An 18,139-nucleotide genomic window follows, 5' to 3' on the forward strand; every position below is an offset into this window, starting at 1 on the left:
GGGCATGGCAACTCACTCAAGTATTCTTGCCTGGGAAATCCCCTGAACGGAGAAGCCTGGCGGGCTATGGCCCATTGGGTCACAAAAGAGTCAGACACGACTGAGCACGCACAGGAGCACGCACGCATAGCTACTCCATAGCTAACTTTTCTTTCTGACCTTTGTCGTTCTCACTGTGGGAGTGTTCAGGGTGTGCCAGTGAACCCTATCCACTGCACTTCACAGGGAAGGATGTTCTTCACCCATGTTGAATCAGGTGGTCAGTCATTTGCTTCAATTTGATTCCAATCTGCATTTATAGTCTTTGAAATGTCTCCAAGTTTCAGGCTTCTTTAATCTCTATTTTCTAATGATAAAAGATGATTTTTTAATGGGTAATTTCCCTGCCCCCAAGAAATTCTCCAACTCTAGTGGGGTGTCCTGCAATTCAACTCAATTCCGACACTATCTTTTCAGAGATAGCATCAGATTATGCAGATTAGAAAGTCCCACAAGACTGCCCTTCACTTCAGATGTCAATTGCACACCTGTGTTTGTGATCCACTGGCTATAAGTCAGAAGCTCCCACAATCTCTTCTCGAGTTCTATAAAATTTGCTTGAGTGGCTCATGGGTGCTTAAGTCGCTTCAGCTGTGTCCGACTCTTTGAAACCCCAAGGACTGTAGCCCGCCAGGATCCTCTGTCCATGGGATTCTTCAGGCAAGAATACGGGAGTAGGTTGCCTTTTTCTCCTCCAGGGGATCTTCCCGACCTAGCGATCAAACCCGTGTCTCTTAGGTCTCCTGCATCGGTAGGCAGGTTCTTTACCACTAGCGTCACATGGTTCACAGAACTAAGGAAATTCATTTACTCATTAGATTGCTGATTGATTTATTGCAAAGTATATTAAAGCAGACAAGTCAACAGCCAGATGAAGAGATATATAGGATGAAGTTCTGAACAAAGGAACTTCTCTCTTTGTAAGTTGGGGCTGGCATGGTGGTACATGTTAGCGTTCTGGTTTCCCAACCTGGAAGCTCTTAGAATCCTGTCCATTTGGGGTTTTTTTGAGGCTTCATTAAATAGGCATGATTGATTCCACCATTGGCCATGGGTGATTAAATGCAATCTTCAGCCCCTTTCTCCTACCAGGAAGTTAGGGGCCAAAAGTTCCAACCTTCTAGTCACTGTGGTTGGTTTCACGGGCAACTAGCCCCCATCCTTAGAGAAGTTACCTTATTAATCTAACAAAAGACACCTTGATAACTCTGTGCTAAGTTGTTTCAGCTGTGTCTGACTCTTTGCGATACCACGGCCTGTACACTGCCAGGCTCCTCTGTCCATGGAATTCTCTAGGCAAGAATACTGGAGTGGATTGCCATTTCCTTCTCCAGGGGATCTTCCCGACTCAGGGATTGAACCCATGTCTCTTGTCTCCTGAACTGGCAGGTAGGTTCTTTACCACTAGTGCTACCAGGGAAACCCAACTCTAGCCACTTAGGAAATTCCAAGGGTTTTAGCTCTGAGCCAGAAATAGGATGAAGATCAAATATTTATTGTAAATCATGACAACATACCTTCTCTTGTTTGTATATTTCTAAAGATGTTTCATTAGGATTGTGAGAAGGAAAAAAGATTGCTCAAAGTGCAAACTTGAAATGTAAATATATACATTATAAGATGTTTTTGCACATCTTATATTTTTTACATTCTAAGTTTCTTAAGAATAGGTAAGAGGTAATTAACTCTACCCCTTAATTCTAAGCTATAACACAGCACCATACACCTTGGTATTTTTGAAGCCATAATAAACGAAACTCTTTTCATGGTTAGTTTCTAGAAAGTTTGTGGGCGTTTTACAAGTTGTCCAAATCACAGGCAGAAAGAAGTCTAGTGAGGCATCTGATTGGCACTCCCTAGCAGTAATTTTCCTTGGGAATCTGGAATTAAAAAAAACTTATTTGAAAAGGTGGGACCCATCTGGGTAACTTACATGCTAGGCCCTATACGCCTCTCACCTTACTACAGTCCATAAGTAAGCCTAGCCATCTTCTATCCCACAGAGATTATCAGAGCTATGCCACAGAGAATTTATGAGTACTTAAAGCATGGCCCATAGACAGGTTTCTTTATTCTAAAACCATAGGTTGACAGAGTTTGTGTTCATCTAATATTCATGTTTATCTTTATGATTATATACACATAAAATGAGATCTGCAGGAATAAAAGATACATGTTTATTTTGAGTTGAAGACTCAAAATAAGTAGGTTATTCCTACTGAATATGTCTAAATCAGGCTTTCCTGGTGGCTTAGATGGGAAAGAAACTGCCTGCAATGCAGGAGACTCGGGTTTGATCTGTGGGTGGGGAAGATCCCCTGGAGAAGGGAATGGCTAACTACTCTAGTATTCTTGCCTGGAGAATTCCATGGACAGAGGAATCTGGCAGGCTACAGTCCATGAGGTTACAAAGAGTCGGACATGACTAAGTGACTAACACTTTCACTTTCTCAAGTCTAAATCCATAATCACCACTTGTGTGTAGCTTAATAAATAAGGCTCCAATTTTTTAACTGCAGCACAAACAGTGGCACCCGGAGCCAGAAGGATTGTGTGTGTGTGTTAGCTGCTAAGTCTAAGTTAGTTGCCCGGCTCTTTGTGACCACGTGGACTGTAGCCTGCCAGGCTCTATCCATGGGATTTCCCAGGCAAGAACACTGGAGTGGGTTACCATTCCCTTCTCCAGGGGATCTTCCCCACCCAGGAATCAAACCCAGGTCTCCTGCATTGTAGGCAGATTCTTTACCGTCTGAGCCAGCAGGAAGCCTGATGTGTGTGTGTACCTCTCCTTAAACATACACAGACACAAACTCCTCTCCAGGATAATCTACATGGCCTTTTGTCTCTTCCTGAATCGTATCAAGTATGCACACTGCGGGGCTGGAGGGTGCGTCACACTGTGCAGGTAAAACGAAGATGTCACCTTGAGAGGGCAGCAAAGTTAAAGCTAGATTAGATGACTTTGACATCTATCCAAACTCCAGTCAGGAAGTATTTACTAAGTACCCTCTCAGTTCAGTTCAGTCGCTCAGTCGTGTCCGACTCCTTGCGACCCCATGGACTGCAGCACGCCAGGCTTCCCTGTCCATCACTAATTCCTGGAGTTTGCTCAAACTCATGTCCATTGAGTCGGTGATGCCATCCAACCATCTCATCCTCTGTTGTCCCCTTCTCCTCCTGCCCCAGGGGTTATAGGAAATTTGGCAATGAGGAGGATGGAGGCTCTAGCTGAAACCTGCTATTTACGGAGCAGATTTTGCAAATGGCTTAAGACACCTAGAGAAAGAAGGATGGAGGTGTGGAAGGGAGGGAAGAAAGGTGAGTGGGTTTGGTCAGAAGGTAGGAGGGGATGATTTAATTCTGGTCTGCTTTGAGGTCTCTAGCTCCTCTAAAAGGCAAGAGATTCTTACGGTATCACCCAATTTACAAAGTTATAACTCATCCCACAATCAGCAGGAAAAAAAAAAAAAAAAGAAAACCTGGGAAGCCAGTAAAAGAAACACATATAAACAGACAGATATTAGGTTCTCTTAAGTTATCTTTTTTTTTTTCACTTTCAGTCCATACATGGACTGTAAAAAACAACTAATCTACATGGCAACTACTGGTAAAAGTAGCTAGGAGACAGTCCCCTTTTGTCCTTAGCTTATAACATTCCTTTTACAATGTAATAATACCCTGAGTAATACTTCACTGAATAACACAAGAAAAAGGATTGTGATGTGGTGACTTTTGGCAAGTACTCAGTTCAACATCATTTTGATGAGACTGCTTATACTTGGCCCTTACTTAAATCAAAGATATTTTTAAGGAAATGATACCTTCTCATCTCTCCCACTGTTCATTTACAATTTCACTTCTAAATATCTATTCTACAGATAAACTGACACATGTGAAATGTTATATGAACAAAATCATTTGTTGCAGGGCTACCCTTTTTTTTTTTTTAATTGTTTTATTTTATTTATTGGACACACAGCATGTGGGATCTTAGTTCCCCAACCAGGGATAGAACCCATGCTCCCTCCATTGGGAGCTCAGAGTTTAACCACTGGACCACAAGGGAATCCCCAGGGCTATCCTTAACAGCAAAAAATATTGAAAAAACAGCTAAACATTCATTGATAGGGCACTGATGAAGTAAATTATTTCCACAGAATGGACTGCTTTGTAGCCATAAACAATGAAGCAGCTCTTACGACAGAGGATGAGATGGTTGGATGGCATCACCGACTCAATGGACATGAGTCTGAGTAGGCTCCAGGAGTTGGTGATGGACAGGGAAGCCTGGCATGCTGCAGTCCATGGGGTCGTCGGACACAACTGAGCAACCGAACTGAATTGATACTAACTCCCACAGGGCATGCAGGATCTTATTCCCCAGCCAGGGACTGAACCTGTACCCCCTGCAGTGGAAGTGTAGAAGTATGGAAGCCTGGAGTCTTTACCACTGGACAGTCAGGAAAGTCCCAGTGATGCTAATATACTCTTTGGTAACATCTGCTTCTCGATCCAGCTTCTGCAACACTGGGCTAGCTACTTTCCCCAACCCCCACAAGTTCTCCAGACAGTTTGCTGGGAAGCAGCAGCAGGAGGGGTTTCTGAGCTTTACATATCCTGTTTTAGTGACAAATAATATGGAAGCTCTTGTTTCTCTTGCCCACTCTCACCTTTCTCTACAAAGAAGATCAAGTATACAAGTACATTCTTCACAAAAGCCTTTAGAAAAGCTTTTATTTGCCTGGTCCGAAAAGGACAACTCAAATTTGATATGTCAAACAAACAAACTGAAAAGGTCTTTTAGTTATGCAATGATAGAAGGGCCTAAGTCCAGTGGAGAGTGGATCTCCAGTTACTATACTCCACTTCTCTGATACCTTTTGTTGTTGGCTAAGCCACATCCTGGAATAAAGCACACAGGAGATGCACCCTTTCAAACTCCTCTTATAGGACCCTTTTGTAGTCTTGATGCATTTCCACCATGCTAACCATGAATGCTTAAGTATGATTTATGTTAAGATCTCAGTGTTTTATGAAAAGTGTGAGAACAGTGGGGACAGCCCTGGATTAGGCAGCAGAGGCTCTCAGCTATAGACATTAGTTTGCCATATATCAGCTATATTAAGCAAACCACCTGACCTCAACATGCACTAGTTCCTTGATTGCAAAATGGATATAAAAATACCCACCCTACCCATCTCATGGGTAGGATCCGCATGTAAGGATCAAATAAGTCAAAATACCTCCTAATTCTAAGGTATCATAAATATGAGCTATTATTAATGATAGCTTGCTTTCTCATAAGAGGACAAAATTAATCTCTGAAAGGAGACGTCCGAGTCACACATAGGGCTCACCTTCATCTCACTGAAAACATACAGACTTGGGACTTCCCTGGTGGTTAAGAATTTGCCTGCTGATGCAGGGGACAGGGGTTCTAGGAATCAGAAGACCTGGGTTCAATATCTAACTCTTGGGGCTTATTACCTGTCTGACCTGAGAAATTCAGCCTCTTCATTCATTCATCTGTTCTTGGGACACAGTTAGCAGCATTCCTCTTCTTTCATTTCATGAACTGAACAAATATATTTTAGATGCTCTAAACTGCTCAAAATTACATAAAAACTCTGTATAGTTCTATAATAATTCTACTACCTATTTAGGAAAAGACTCAAACTGGCTGAAAAAAAAAAAAAGGTCTGCTAACATTTTACTGGTTGCTAGAGTTTTGCTCTCTTCACGTGTTCCCCCCCAAATAATTTCTCTTATTTACTTTTGTCATGCAGGTTTCCATCTCATTATGCTGCATTGCACAATGTCCTCAGCCTACAAAAGCAGGTTGTATACAAAAACCTAGGTCCTTTGTGCAAAGGAAAAGAGGTAGGGTGGACCCTTCTCAACCCTTTCCTTCTCTGCAGGGCTTTGTATTCCTAAGGATGGGCCCCTCCTCTGCTTGGGGATGTTACCTAAATCATGAAATGATATTACTCAAAGCAATGGAAACTTCAAAAGCACTTCCTTCCCAGTGCCTACTCTAAGATTTCTCTTGGCATAAACTGCTTGTTTTAATAGGATTAAGAGTCAGACCCTTGCTGACTTCTTATACTTAGTCACAAACTACAGAAAAGACTTTTTTCGATGGCTTTATTATGCCAAAATCTGTATGTGGGAGTGCAGGCATCAGTCAGCAACCTGCCTTCTCTCTTCACTCCCTTCCCAACCATGCCTGGCTTGCCAACTTTAAATGGCAGAGTTATCTGGGTGCTGCCTGGTTACTGACTTATCTGAGATATTCCACCAGTTGAAGTCATCTTGTCGCTATAAACACTTGCTTTTTCAGTGAGAAATATGTCATCTTTTTCTCTTTTGCAGCATGTCTGGTGAGGAAGGCAAAAAGAAGAATCAACAGCAGAGGCAAACTGTAATGAGGAGAGGAACAGGGCTTAAGAAACAGATTCTTGGGCGTACGGTATAAATTGTTACCTTTTGAGAAGCCATTTAATTTTATTCACATTCAGTCTAGAACATTTATTTTTCTCAATTCAAAATTGAGATTATAATCCAAAGAAGAACTGGATTGAAGTTTTTAACAGATGAATACTAGTGCCCTAAGTAATGTTTATCATACCATATTGCACTCAGTCCTCACATCAACTCCACATCTTTAACCATTTGCATTTTTAAAAATATGACCCATGTCATTTAGAATAAAAAATTCTATTTCCTACTGGGCTAAGTACAAGCTTGGCCTTCAATGTATTTGACAAATATGGTCCTGGTGTCTTTTTCTATTTTAATCCACTATTTCCCTATATATACTATGGTCTCAACTCTCAGCAAACTATTGCACAGAACTCTCTTAATCAATTTAACTAATGACACATGAGCTAGGCTACTCTCCAGTATCAAGGGAGCAACACTTTAGCTGTTTCTCTCAGTGAGACTATGTGTTGATTGAGGGTATCAGCTGTGTTTATTCACAAGCCCATGTACCGCAATTGTGTTTATTATCCTAAATATATAATTTAATAAAATATGAGGTAAAGCAATGAAGTAAAAAGGAGAAGAGGAAAACAGGAGCAGCAGCTATTACTAACTGAGTACTTATTACCTGCCAGGCACTGCTCTAAGTGCTTTAGGTTATATGAGAATGACCTCATATGATGTCACCAGAACCCTAGGAACTAGATACTATTATTGTCTCTATTTTACAAAGGAGGCACATTGAGCAATGTACCCAAGGCCTACACAACTCATAAGTGGCAAAACAATTTGGCTCCAGAGCTTAAGAATTTAACTTCTATGTTATACAGATTCTCAATAAGTTGTCTATGAAAATCGAGCTGAAAGCTAAGACAAGACTAGGTAAAGATGAGTCAAACAGATACTCACAATTATACTCCACTCTACCTTGTATGTGAAAGTAGCCACAGATAATACATAAACAAGTGAGCATGGCTGTGTTCCAATAAAACTTTATTACAGAAACAGGTAGCGGGCCAGGACAAGATTTAGCCCTTACACTGTAGTTTGCAGATCCTTGAGACCCACATTCCAAGAAAAGACTCCTGTTAAAAAAATGGCAAAAATATGTTTCTATGTTTTAAGTTAAAATATAAAATGCTTAAGGCCTACGGGTAACTAATATCTGTATCATTCCCTGCTTTAATTTACTTTTTTTCAGCTAGCCATTACTAGCCCTAATTGCATCAGATAAGAGTGCAACTCTTGTCTTAAACTTGGAAAGCCTTGCCTCCTCACTTCCATTTGGAATCCCAATCCCAAACCTACATTCAATTCATAATCCTAACACCACACTTAAGATCTAACTTGGTTATAATTTTAAACTATTAGTTTTAAAATCATTCACCAGAACAGATTAATATAGGTATACCTGTATATAAACACTATCATCTCTGTAGCAAAACTGTTAATAATTCTAAAGGAATTGTTAAAATTAATGCTTTCTGATTAATCTTCAGGGGTGTCAACACATTTCACAAATATATCTAAAAGCAAAACAAACAAAAATGCTTTATTCAAACTTGAGACAAGGTAGTGCCTATTTATCTCTGTATCCCCAGCAGTACTATTTCATAGATGTCTGGTAGTGTTTAGGGAGCCTGGCCCAAGCTCAGAGAGAGTTAGAAGGGCCGGGACGGGAATTCTGATTTCCTAATTCCTAGTCCACTATTCTACTTCAGGAAGACAGTGGCTTTTTTAGGTGCACTCAATCCTGCAGTCCAAAGCCTGGAAGACCGGGCTTTCCTGGTGGTCTAGTGGTTAAGAATCTGCCTGCCGATGCAGGGGACATGGGTTCAATCCCTGGTCTGGGAAGATCCCACATGCCACAGAGCAACTAAGCCCATGTACCTACTGAGCCCGCAGTGTACAGCCCATGAGCCCCAGCTACTGAAGCCCACACGCCTAGAGCCCATGCTTCGAAACAAGAGAAGCCCTTGTTCTCCGCACCTAGAGAAAGCCTGTGTGCAGCAGTGAAGACTCAGGACAACCCAAAACAAAAAAAGTAAATAAACAAAATATTAAAAAAAAAAAAAAGCCTGGAAGACTGAGGAAGCCTCACCACTGTCTTCTCCTTTCTCCCATTGCCAATCAGAACCAGCAGCTGTGTCCTACAAGGGCAAACTGGGGATGCATATTTGTGGTGTCTCTATCACTAAAAAGGCTGATCCATGATCCAGATTTTAAGATTCTTGCCTATCTAGAAGGCAACTTAAACACCCTGGATATTCATGTTCACCTAAAACTTATCACAACATTGTTAATCAGCTATATCCCAATACAAAATTAAAAGGTTTAAAAAAAAATGCTTTGCTGAAAAAACACTCCCAACTCAAGAACACAAGATAAGTGCTCACTGGTCCCCTTTAGCATTTTTAAAAAGCATTATTCAGATGCTGCAGGGATGGAATGACAAGAAACAGTCCTAGGGAGAGGGGGGAGAAAGAGCTGTTACTTATGTAGATTATTCTTCCCCTGCACCCAGAGTAGCCAAGCTCACATTCTAAAGACAGTTACCACAAAAGATTCCAGTTCCAGTGCTTAGACTCCAGTTGCATCATTGCTTTAACACTGTCAGCCTTCACGGCTTTAACCATCTTAATCTGTAAAATAAACACAGGAAGCAGACAACAGTCCTGTCCCTCCATTTAACAGAGGAATACTAGAACAAAAATTAGACCTACATATAATATTTCTAGCTATCCCATTCCTCTTTTTCCCCCTCCCCTAAAGCTTTAAACAACTTAAAGTCATCTTCAATTGACAAAAGAGACTAAGCTACCCAGACAGTTCACAGCTAGTACAGCACTTTTATCTTTTTGGAAGCTACTTACACAAGGCAAGAGCCATTGCTGGGCTCTCTGGGTCACATGGGGGGAAAAAAAGGCTAAGAGAGTAAATTAAAGCATAAGGAAACAAGGCTGAATTACAGTACTCAGTCTAACAAAGAGTAAATGAGAACCCATTACAGACAAGAGGGCATAGCGATCTGCGACACAGGAGACACCACGGTGAATAAAACTGTCACCATCCTTGAGGAAAGGCACACAAACTGTAATAAAAAGCAGAACAAGCTAAGTGCTAAGAGGCATTAAATCTCTGGGAAGGAGTTACCAACCACTTCGCTCCATAGTTCATAGTTCATGCTAACAGATTAAAACTTTCAGGTAAGGGTGATTGAGATCTGTGTAAAAAAGCTAAGGTGGGACATGATCTGCTTATCCACACCTCCTTCGGCTAAGTTAGGCCTACCCAGAAATTGTTCCAAAAATGACACCAGGTTAACCAAAGAAATGCTTATATCAGATAGAGAGGGTGCAAACTGGAGAGAAGTCGACAACAAATGATGTTGACTTAGGTTTGTGGCAAGAAGATTAAGCAAAACCCAGGCCAAGGTTGGGGCCAGGGATTTTCAGCTTCTGAAGTTTCCTCCTCTCCATCACCCGCCCCCAGAACATCCCAGCTCTCCTGCTCCTCACCTGCGTAGGTGGACACTCGGGAAGGAACTTCTCTCCAGAGGTAAGCCCATTCTGTGAGAGTACACAGTACTTAAGGGTTGATAACATTCTTGTTGACCAGGCAGCTCCCTAAGTCCCTAATCAAGAAACCAGGGATCCGGCCCCAGTCAGCCCTTTACTGTGTGTGACCTCGGACTAGTCATCCAAGTGCTGAGTTGCTGTCTTTCCATATTCGTGAAGTCTGGGATTACGAGGAGACTGGGGTTGAATTGGATGACCTCTGAGGTCTTAAAGCTTCTTGACCAGCCAGCACACTGAAGCACTGGACAAACAGTTCGCTGAACAAATAGCGAGGGCGGTCACAGGGAACAAGCGCCAGGGGGAATCAGACTCGTTTTATAGACAGGGAAACGGAGGCACGCAACACCCTGACCCAAGGTCACTCCAGTTATGTCCCAAGGGGGCTGGGCCGAAAGCTCAGGTCTCCAGACCTCCGGTCCCGGGCCCTTTCTCCTTTCGCGGAGCAGAGAAGCGTGGCGTGGAGGTTCCTGTCCCGGAGAAGAAAGGACTGTGTTCGTGCCCGGGTTGCGCGAGGGGCAGAAGAGGCCTTACCTTTCCAGATCGAGTCCCGCCACCAGTGCCTCTCTCTCAGGTCCTGAACCCGTCACAGCTCCAGGACTCTCCAGAAGCCCCTCCACTTCTGACCCTCGCGACGTGTCCGAGACCGCCACCGAAGCGTCGATTCCCGCCCCTACCCCGCCCCCTGACTCGCTGGCCAATCGCCGCCCAGAGCTTCGGAGCGCCCGCGGGTCTCACCGCCTCTGAGGGCTGGAGAAACTTACGTCTCTCATCAGGCCTCGCCCGCCAGGTCCTCTTATTTGCCTTTGCTCCACCTTCTCCAGAGCCTAGTCTCCTCCCGGCCCGATAACCATGCGAGAGTTCGTCTTGCCGGAAAGCAGCACGCCGCCACGGCATTTTACGACGTCGGCGTTCAAAGTCTCTGGAAACGCTCCGACTTCCTCCCCGAAGCGGGGCGAAAGGCGGCGCGATGTTCGGTGGGAGCGACGAAGACGATACCGACTTCCTCTCGCCTAGCGGCGGGTGAGTGCAGAAGCGTGGGGCAAGAGGACGTGGCTGAGAGCCTGGCAGAGCGGTCGGAGGGGGTCGCTGTCTTTTCAGACCTCTTCCCAACTTCCGGGTCCAGAGACCCTTGCCACATTCCGGTGCTCTACAGGTTCCAGAATCTGGGCAGAACTGAAACTGTGCTGAGTCTGTCCACCCGGATTCTGGACCTGACATCTCCCCTAAAGCGCAGTAAGACCATAGCGTTGGAACTTTTACTTTCCGGGTCACAGTTTCTCCTGTGAAATGGGTATGATTGTTGATAAAAATACCTAAGAATTTTTATGAGTCCACCGGTGCCGATATGAGACTTTCTCTGCTCCGTGGACAAGACGTTGACCCTTCAGGATTGGCTCTGGTGGGTCAGCTTCAGCATCCTTCAAGGCCTAGCTCGGATGTCACCTTTTCAGTGGTTTCCTTTCTCCCACGGCCCCAGGCAGAATAAATTGCTTTCTTTTTCTTATCCCCACACCTCGGTGTGTTTACCTTTATCTTTGCACACCGAACCTACTAGATTATAAGCCCTAATAGGACATGGACTGTTCAGTCTGTTCCTGTTGTCCAGCGCTCAGCACAGTACCTGGCACATAGTGACTGCTCTAGGAGGTGCCTACTGAGTGAATTATAACTGTAAAATTGCTCTCTAAAGCTTAGAGCCCATGTAAGAAACTGCAATTGCTGTCCCCTGTCCCCAGTATATATACATATACACCAGTCTGGGATACAGGTCTTCAAGAGGCAGGACCTTGTCTCTTCCAGAAATCATTTTAATCTTTTCCCTTGTGATGTGTCGGTAGACAGTTTGACTGCCTTCAGACTTGTGAACTGCCAAATTCTGATGTTTGCAGAGCCTTTCTTTGAACATCTGTTTAACCAGTTCTGGCCTGGAGAATTCCATGGACTGTATAGAGTCGGCGCAGAGTCCGCGGGGACTGAGACTTTCACTTTCTCTGAACATCTGTTTAACCAATTTAAGAAGGTACCGAAGAGTGATGAAAACACCAGTATACAGTCCTACAATCCTTATTCTACTAAATACTTGAAAGTGAAAGTGAAGTCGCTCAGTCGTTTCCGACTCTTTGCGACCCCGTGGACTGTAGCCTACCAGGCTCCTCCATCCATAGGATTCTCCAGGCAAGAATAGTGGAGTGGATTGCCAGGGGATCTTCCCAGCCCAGGGATCGAACCCGCGCCTCCTGCATTGGGGGCAGAAGCTTTAACCTGTGAGCCACCGAATGCTTAGAGGTTACAGAGATGATTAAGCTTCTCTGTGTGCCCTCAGATTGCTTCTAGTCCTGGTGGAGAGTTCAGTACATAATTGACATAAAATGGCACTGGCTCTGTTTTGCTCTTAAATTGGATCTTTTGACTTACACAGTGACTAGTTCTATATTAGCCATCCTTAGTTCTCTTTTCATTCTCACTGCCCTGTTCCACCCCTGCCCTCACTTTGGATGGCCTGCATCCACTTGGTTTCATCTTGAGTTCTTTCGGTTGCTCAGTTATTTTAGAGTTAAGCAATCTTTGGTTCCTTCTTTTCCTACTCCACCCAAAGCGTTCGCCAATATTTCCACACATCCAGCCTGCTGCTGTTGATTGTGTAGTCAGCCATTTGGATGAATGTTTTTTTCTTAACAACCTGTTTTTAAAATGGCTGTACCTTTTGAAAGTTTATGAAGTATACTTTAGATTCACATTCTTCACTAGGTGAAAGTGGTAGAGGGAAGTTTAAATGAATGTTAGGGTTCCCAACTTTTTTTTTAATTTAATTTTTATTTTATATTGGAGTATAGTTGATTGGTAATGTTCAGATTCTTTTCCCATATAGGTTATTAAATTAGAATATTGAGTAGAGTTTAGGGCTTCCAACTTTGGTGCAGCAAACACTGCTGACTGAAAATTCCTGGATAGATAATGACAGTCATGTGCTCTTCCCCAGGTTCCTGGCCTGAGATAAGTTCTTGCTGGCTCAGCTATGCCACTTTCCTGTGCAGGCTTTTCAAGGACTTGAGAAGCTAGTTGTAGGCGTGAAACTCTGCCCCTAAACACAGACAACAGCTAATTGAATGAAAAAAGGCTTAGTAAACAAAGGTATACAGAGAACTTTTAAGTTTAAGGTTGAGAATACAGAAAGTTTCACTAGCATTTCCTGATTCAGCTATTCCTATTCTGGTTCCCTGTAAGGAAGTAGAACATATGACAGTGAGCACTGCGGCTGCTTTTCAGTTCCTCTTGTATATTACTTATAATTTGTGAGTATTATCCACTAAAAAAGATGCACAACTTGAGAGTTGTGAGTTAAGTTTCATTTGGGGCAAAACGAGGACTGCACCTCAGATAGCTCTGAGAGACTGCTCAAAAGAGGCATTCAGGGAAGGTCAACATATAAGATTTTGGTGAAGGGGGAGTTCAATGCAATCAAGCTTACTTTACAAGAGGTTTTCTGATAGTTGAAAGGATCTGATGTCATCATGAAGGGATTTAGTGCTTTTCTAGATATGAAGAGATAATGAGATTGGGATCATGAAATCAGTTACTGAAAATACCCAACTATCTAAAGACCTGTCTCACCAGATATCCTAGAGCACAGAGTGCCTCACTCTGCCCTGAACTCCCTCAAGAGCTGTTGAAGGTCAACAGCTGGAGCAGCACAGGGCTCAGTCCCCACGGAGGCAGTGGCAAATGCCCTTGTTGTTGTCTCTGGCAATACTCTTGGCAAGAGCCAGTTGGTAGTTGACAGTATCTTGACTTCCCTGTAGCTCAAACGGTTAAGAATCTGGCTGCAATGAAGGAGATCAGGGTTCAATCTGTGGGTTGGGAAGACCCTCTGGAGAAGGGAATGGCAATCCACTCCAGTATTCTTGCTTCGAGAATCCCATGGACAGAGAAGCCTGGCGGGCTACAGTCCATGAGGTTGCAAAGAGTCGCATGCATGCATGACTTAAATGTGTGATTTACTTGATTCTATTTAGGATAGTCAAGCCTAAAAGAAGTGGGGTGCCTAGGATGGCTGTCTAGATGATGAATAATTTGTGTTCCAATTTTTCAGTCCTCTTGATCCACGGTTAACCTAGAAGAAGTAAAGTAATAATCAGGAGGCTTTTGTTTTTTTGGTCTTGGCCCTTTCTCCGCTATGAGACTGAAATGAAGAAATATGTGAATGTCTACCAGGTGTATGGTACTTGGTTTCAGCTGACAAAGATAGGAATAAGGCACAGTTCCTACCTCTAGAAAACTTCCAGTTTAGTAATGGAATGAAACAATCCAGTAATAATAATCAGAAAGCATTTTTAGGGGGCCAGTAATATATATATTTGTATTTTAGATTATGTAAAAGTTTTATGTAGGCAAATCTGATTAGCATAGTAATGATAAATCCCCATTGTAGAGGTAGAAAAAGGAAATTTAGAACTGATCATCAGAAAGCATTTTCAAGTTCTATAAAAGATATGGAAAAGCCTGGATTCTGAGGTCGATTCTGCCCCCAGTTAGGAATGTGACTTTGAAGTCACTCACTTCCCATCCTTGGCTCTCCATACCCCAGTCTATTAAATAATGGGGTTGTTCTCGGTGACCTTTGAGACTTTTCCCAGTCTCGTAGCTTTGTGTTTATGCTGATATCAGTTCATAGTTACAGGTCAGCTTGTGCATCGATCAAGCATGCTTTCTTCCTTCTAGGGGTATCTGAGTTGAATCGACACTTTTAAGGTAGTAGGATGTGTACACCTGTGTATAAGACATATTGTGTACTTACTGTGTTGTGTGCCAGGTACTATACTAAGTATGACATATGCCATATCGTATTAATTTCTCTCTACTACTCTCTGAGGCAGTTTTTACTGTTATTCTCATTTTGCAGATAAGGCTCAGAGAGGTAGGTTGCCCATGGTCAAACAGCTAAAAAGTAGAAGAACCTGGATTTTAAATCAGGCAAGCAGATTTTATATGCCTGACTACCCATGTGCCTTCTTATTATAATAGAAGTAAATGTTTGATACCACAGTTTGGAAAAGAAGTAGTTTAACAACAAAAAGAATCCTCATTTATTAAAATATATTGATATATCCTAAATGCGTGTATTTCTGTTTTGAATGAAAAAAGAGAAGGAATATAAAACTCAAGTTAGATAAGGACTTCGCTACCTAAATGCATTGGCTAGCATTTACTTTTTAAATGTGATTAATGCTGTAATGACTTTTCCTATGAATTATAAACTTAGAGACTAAGGTCCAGAGTTAGCAAACTCATTCTTGCTAACGTAATTAGGGAGATGTGTACATTTGAGAACACTTTAGAAGTAGAAAATGTGTTAATTTAGAAAAAAACCTGTGCCCCTGGTCTTTGTAGAGTTCATTTTAAAAATTAATAGAAAATAGCTTTAATCTGAAAGATAGTTGGGTTGACCTGACTTTTGGATTGACTTGCAGTCATCAGTTGGTTGGCCTTTAGGGCATCTATGGAAACATAGTTTACCTATAATACTTCTGTCTTTCTGTTGAAAAAAAAAAAAAAAATCTGCAAAATTAAAACAGTAAATTCAGTACTCATAGTTTACTGAAGCTAACAAGGACATTCATGATTTGTGCATAATCTGTTAATCTTAACAAGGTTTTAAGCTTTGCAAATTTTTCACAAAGTTAAAGGCATTGCTCAACTCTCCTAGGATCTTAAAATTCTTTTAGGGAACCTGCTCTGATTGCCCTAGGTAAAAGGAGATCTCTTGGTCTCCTGGAAATTTCATTAGCATTTGTTGATATCTTAATGTGGAGTAGGCCGGCTCTGCTCTCTATGTTTGTAATCTCATTGAAACCTCTTAGTCCATTAAAGTAGGCATTGCTGGCCCTATTTACAGGAAACTCACAGTATACTCACTACCTTGAGAAAACAAGGTATTAGTTTAAAATCATATTAAATTTATTTTGTAAAATGCTAGTATGTATTATACATTTAAATTATCCATGGGAAATAGCAAAAAAAAAGTTGTTGTTAAGTTTCAGTATTTACTTTACCTAAATTAAAGATGGCTTTGGAGAAGTGGAGCTCAGAACTAGGTTAGACTTTGAGTTCCCTTATTGAGCCTGTTACATACCAGACCACAGGGAAAATATAGTCAAATTTGTTGTTTAGTTGCTGAGTTATGTTGGACTCTTTTGCGACCCCAAGGACTGTGGCCCACCAGGCTTCTCTGTCCTTGGGATTTCCCAGGCAAGAATACTGGAATGGGTAGCCATTTCCTTCTCCAGGGAATCTTCCCAACCCAGGGATCAAACCCATGTCTCCTGCAGTGTAGGAGGATTCTTTACCACTGAGTCACCTAGGAAACCCATACAGTCGAGTAGTGATTATAATAAATAATCAGTTACCATGTTAGATGATAAACGGCTGAATAACTTCTGTTGATCTCTATGTTATATTCCATAGTATGTTAACATGATCTATATGTTATACTCCATATAACAGCGACTTGTTATATATCTCATGTTATAGGTTACAGTTATATAGTGTGTATCGAATTCCCTTGTTACAGTATATAAGCTACTTGAAAAAAGAACCCAGTTTTGCTCACTGGTGTATGTGTAGCACTTAACATAGGGTCTGGTGCATATTTCTTGAATGAATGAAGTACAGAGTTCTGCGGGAGCCTGTAGGAAGATCAGCTAGCCTAGTCTTTGATATTAAGGAGCAGCTTCCAGGGGAAGAATATTTCAGGCAGAGAGAATAGCATTTCCAAAGACTGGAGATTAGAAAGATTGTGCCTTATATGAGAAATTAAAAGTTCCACAGTGTAACTGTAGCCTGCATTTGAACCTGAGACTGTTATCCTTAGAAAGTCCTGCTTACAAGGTTGATCCTTTGCTGGCGCTGGGAACTTGATTGACAGACAAAGCTTTCCACAAATGATAAGAGCAGCTCACTGTGCCTCAGCTGTTTATGCAAATGATATGGTTTATACTGAACCTTGTCTTTCTTCTGGGAGTCTAGATGTTCTTCTTCTTTTTTATTTTTTTTAATGTTTCTAGCAGCTTTATTCATAATTGCCAACACTGAGAGTCTAGAATTTTGGTACATGTTAGGTTTCTATGTGACTGTTGCTGTCTAGTTGCTAAGTTTTGTGTCCAGCCTTTACAACCCCATAGACTGTAGCCCACCAGGCTCCTCTTGCCTTGAAATTTCCCAGACAAGAATACTGGAATGGGTTGCCATTTCCTTCTCCAGGGCATCTTCCCAACCTAGGGATCAAACCTCTGTCTCTTGTGTTAGCAGGCAGATTCTTTATCGCTAGCCACATGGAAGCCCCTTCTGTGTGACTAACCCACACTAAAAACCTTGGGCACTGAATGTCTAATGAGCTTCCCTGGCAGACCACACTCACACAGTATTACAGCTTTTGAGTGGAGGAATTTAACATGTCCTCTATCACTCCAGTGGGAGAGGACTCTTGGAAGTTTGTTCCTGGTTTCCTCTGGACTTTGCTCCAGTGCACCTTGTCCCTTTGCTGATTTTGCTGTGTATCCTTTTGTTTTAATAGACCTTTGCCCTGAGTATAATATTATATATATTATGCTATAACTATGTGTTAAACCCAGCGAGTCCTTCCATCAAATCACTGAGCCTGAAGGTGGTCTTGAGGACCCTGACACAAAATGTCATCAGGGAGAAGAAGCACAAGAGTAAATACAGGTTTCATGGGGCAGCGGACATTGGAAGATAGAAGGTTTGGTTTGGACATGTTGCATTTGTGTTCCCTGTGGAATATCTGTGTTGTCTGGCCTTCAGAACAAATTCTGTGCTAGAAATACAGAGTTGAGCATCATCAGCATTTGGATAGCACTGATATCAAGGTAAATGGATTAGATTGCCAAAGGAGAATGGATCTTGGAGCATGGATGCTTAAAGTTTGGACAGTGGTAGAAGAGACCAAGGAGTTAAATGAGGCAGAGAGATGGAAAGACAATAAGAGAGGGATCCTATTAACGTTTATTGACCTCTCATTTGGC

At 42.2% G+C, this 18,139-nt stretch overlaps 2 protein-coding genes across 4 annotated transcripts in view; one reads left to right on the plus strand and one right to left on the minus strand.

The window, feature by feature from the left end:
• Positions 1-10,770, minus strand: part of SLC31A1 (solute carrier family 31 member 1) — a 33,394-nt gene extending 22,624 nt beyond the window's left edge. The window contains exon 1 of one of the 3 annotated variants that reach the window (XM_020906624.2): positions 10,632-10,770. The gene's annotated coding sequence lies outside the window, so the exon portion shown is untranslated. Of the gene's footprint in view, positions 1-9,078; positions 9,104-10,040; positions 10,324-10,631 lie in introns of those variants that run through there. The other 2 variants (XM_020906625.2, XM_070459269.1) reach the window with 2 other exon arrangements.
• A 212-nt stretch (positions 10,771-10,982) lies between these two features.
• Positions 10,983-18,139, plus strand: part of FKBP15 (FKBP prolyl isomerase family member 15) — a 57,674-nt gene continuing 50,517 nt past the window's right edge. Inside the window, exon 1 of the mRNA XM_020906618.2 lies at positions 10,983-11,120. Within this exon, the coding sequence (XP_020762277.2) occupies positions 11,068-11,120 (53 nt within the window). The 5' untranslated portion in view covers positions 10,983-11,067. The remainder of the gene's footprint in view (positions 11,121-18,139) is intronic.

This window comes from Odocoileus virginianus, chromosome 31 (assembly GCF_023699985.2).
Source record: "Odocoileus virginianus isolate 20LAN1187 ecotype Illinois chromosome 31, Ovbor_1.2, whole genome shotgun sequence".
Classification (NCBI taxonomy): Eukaryota; Metazoa; Chordata; class Mammalia; order Artiodactyla; family Cervidae; genus Odocoileus; species Odocoileus virginianus.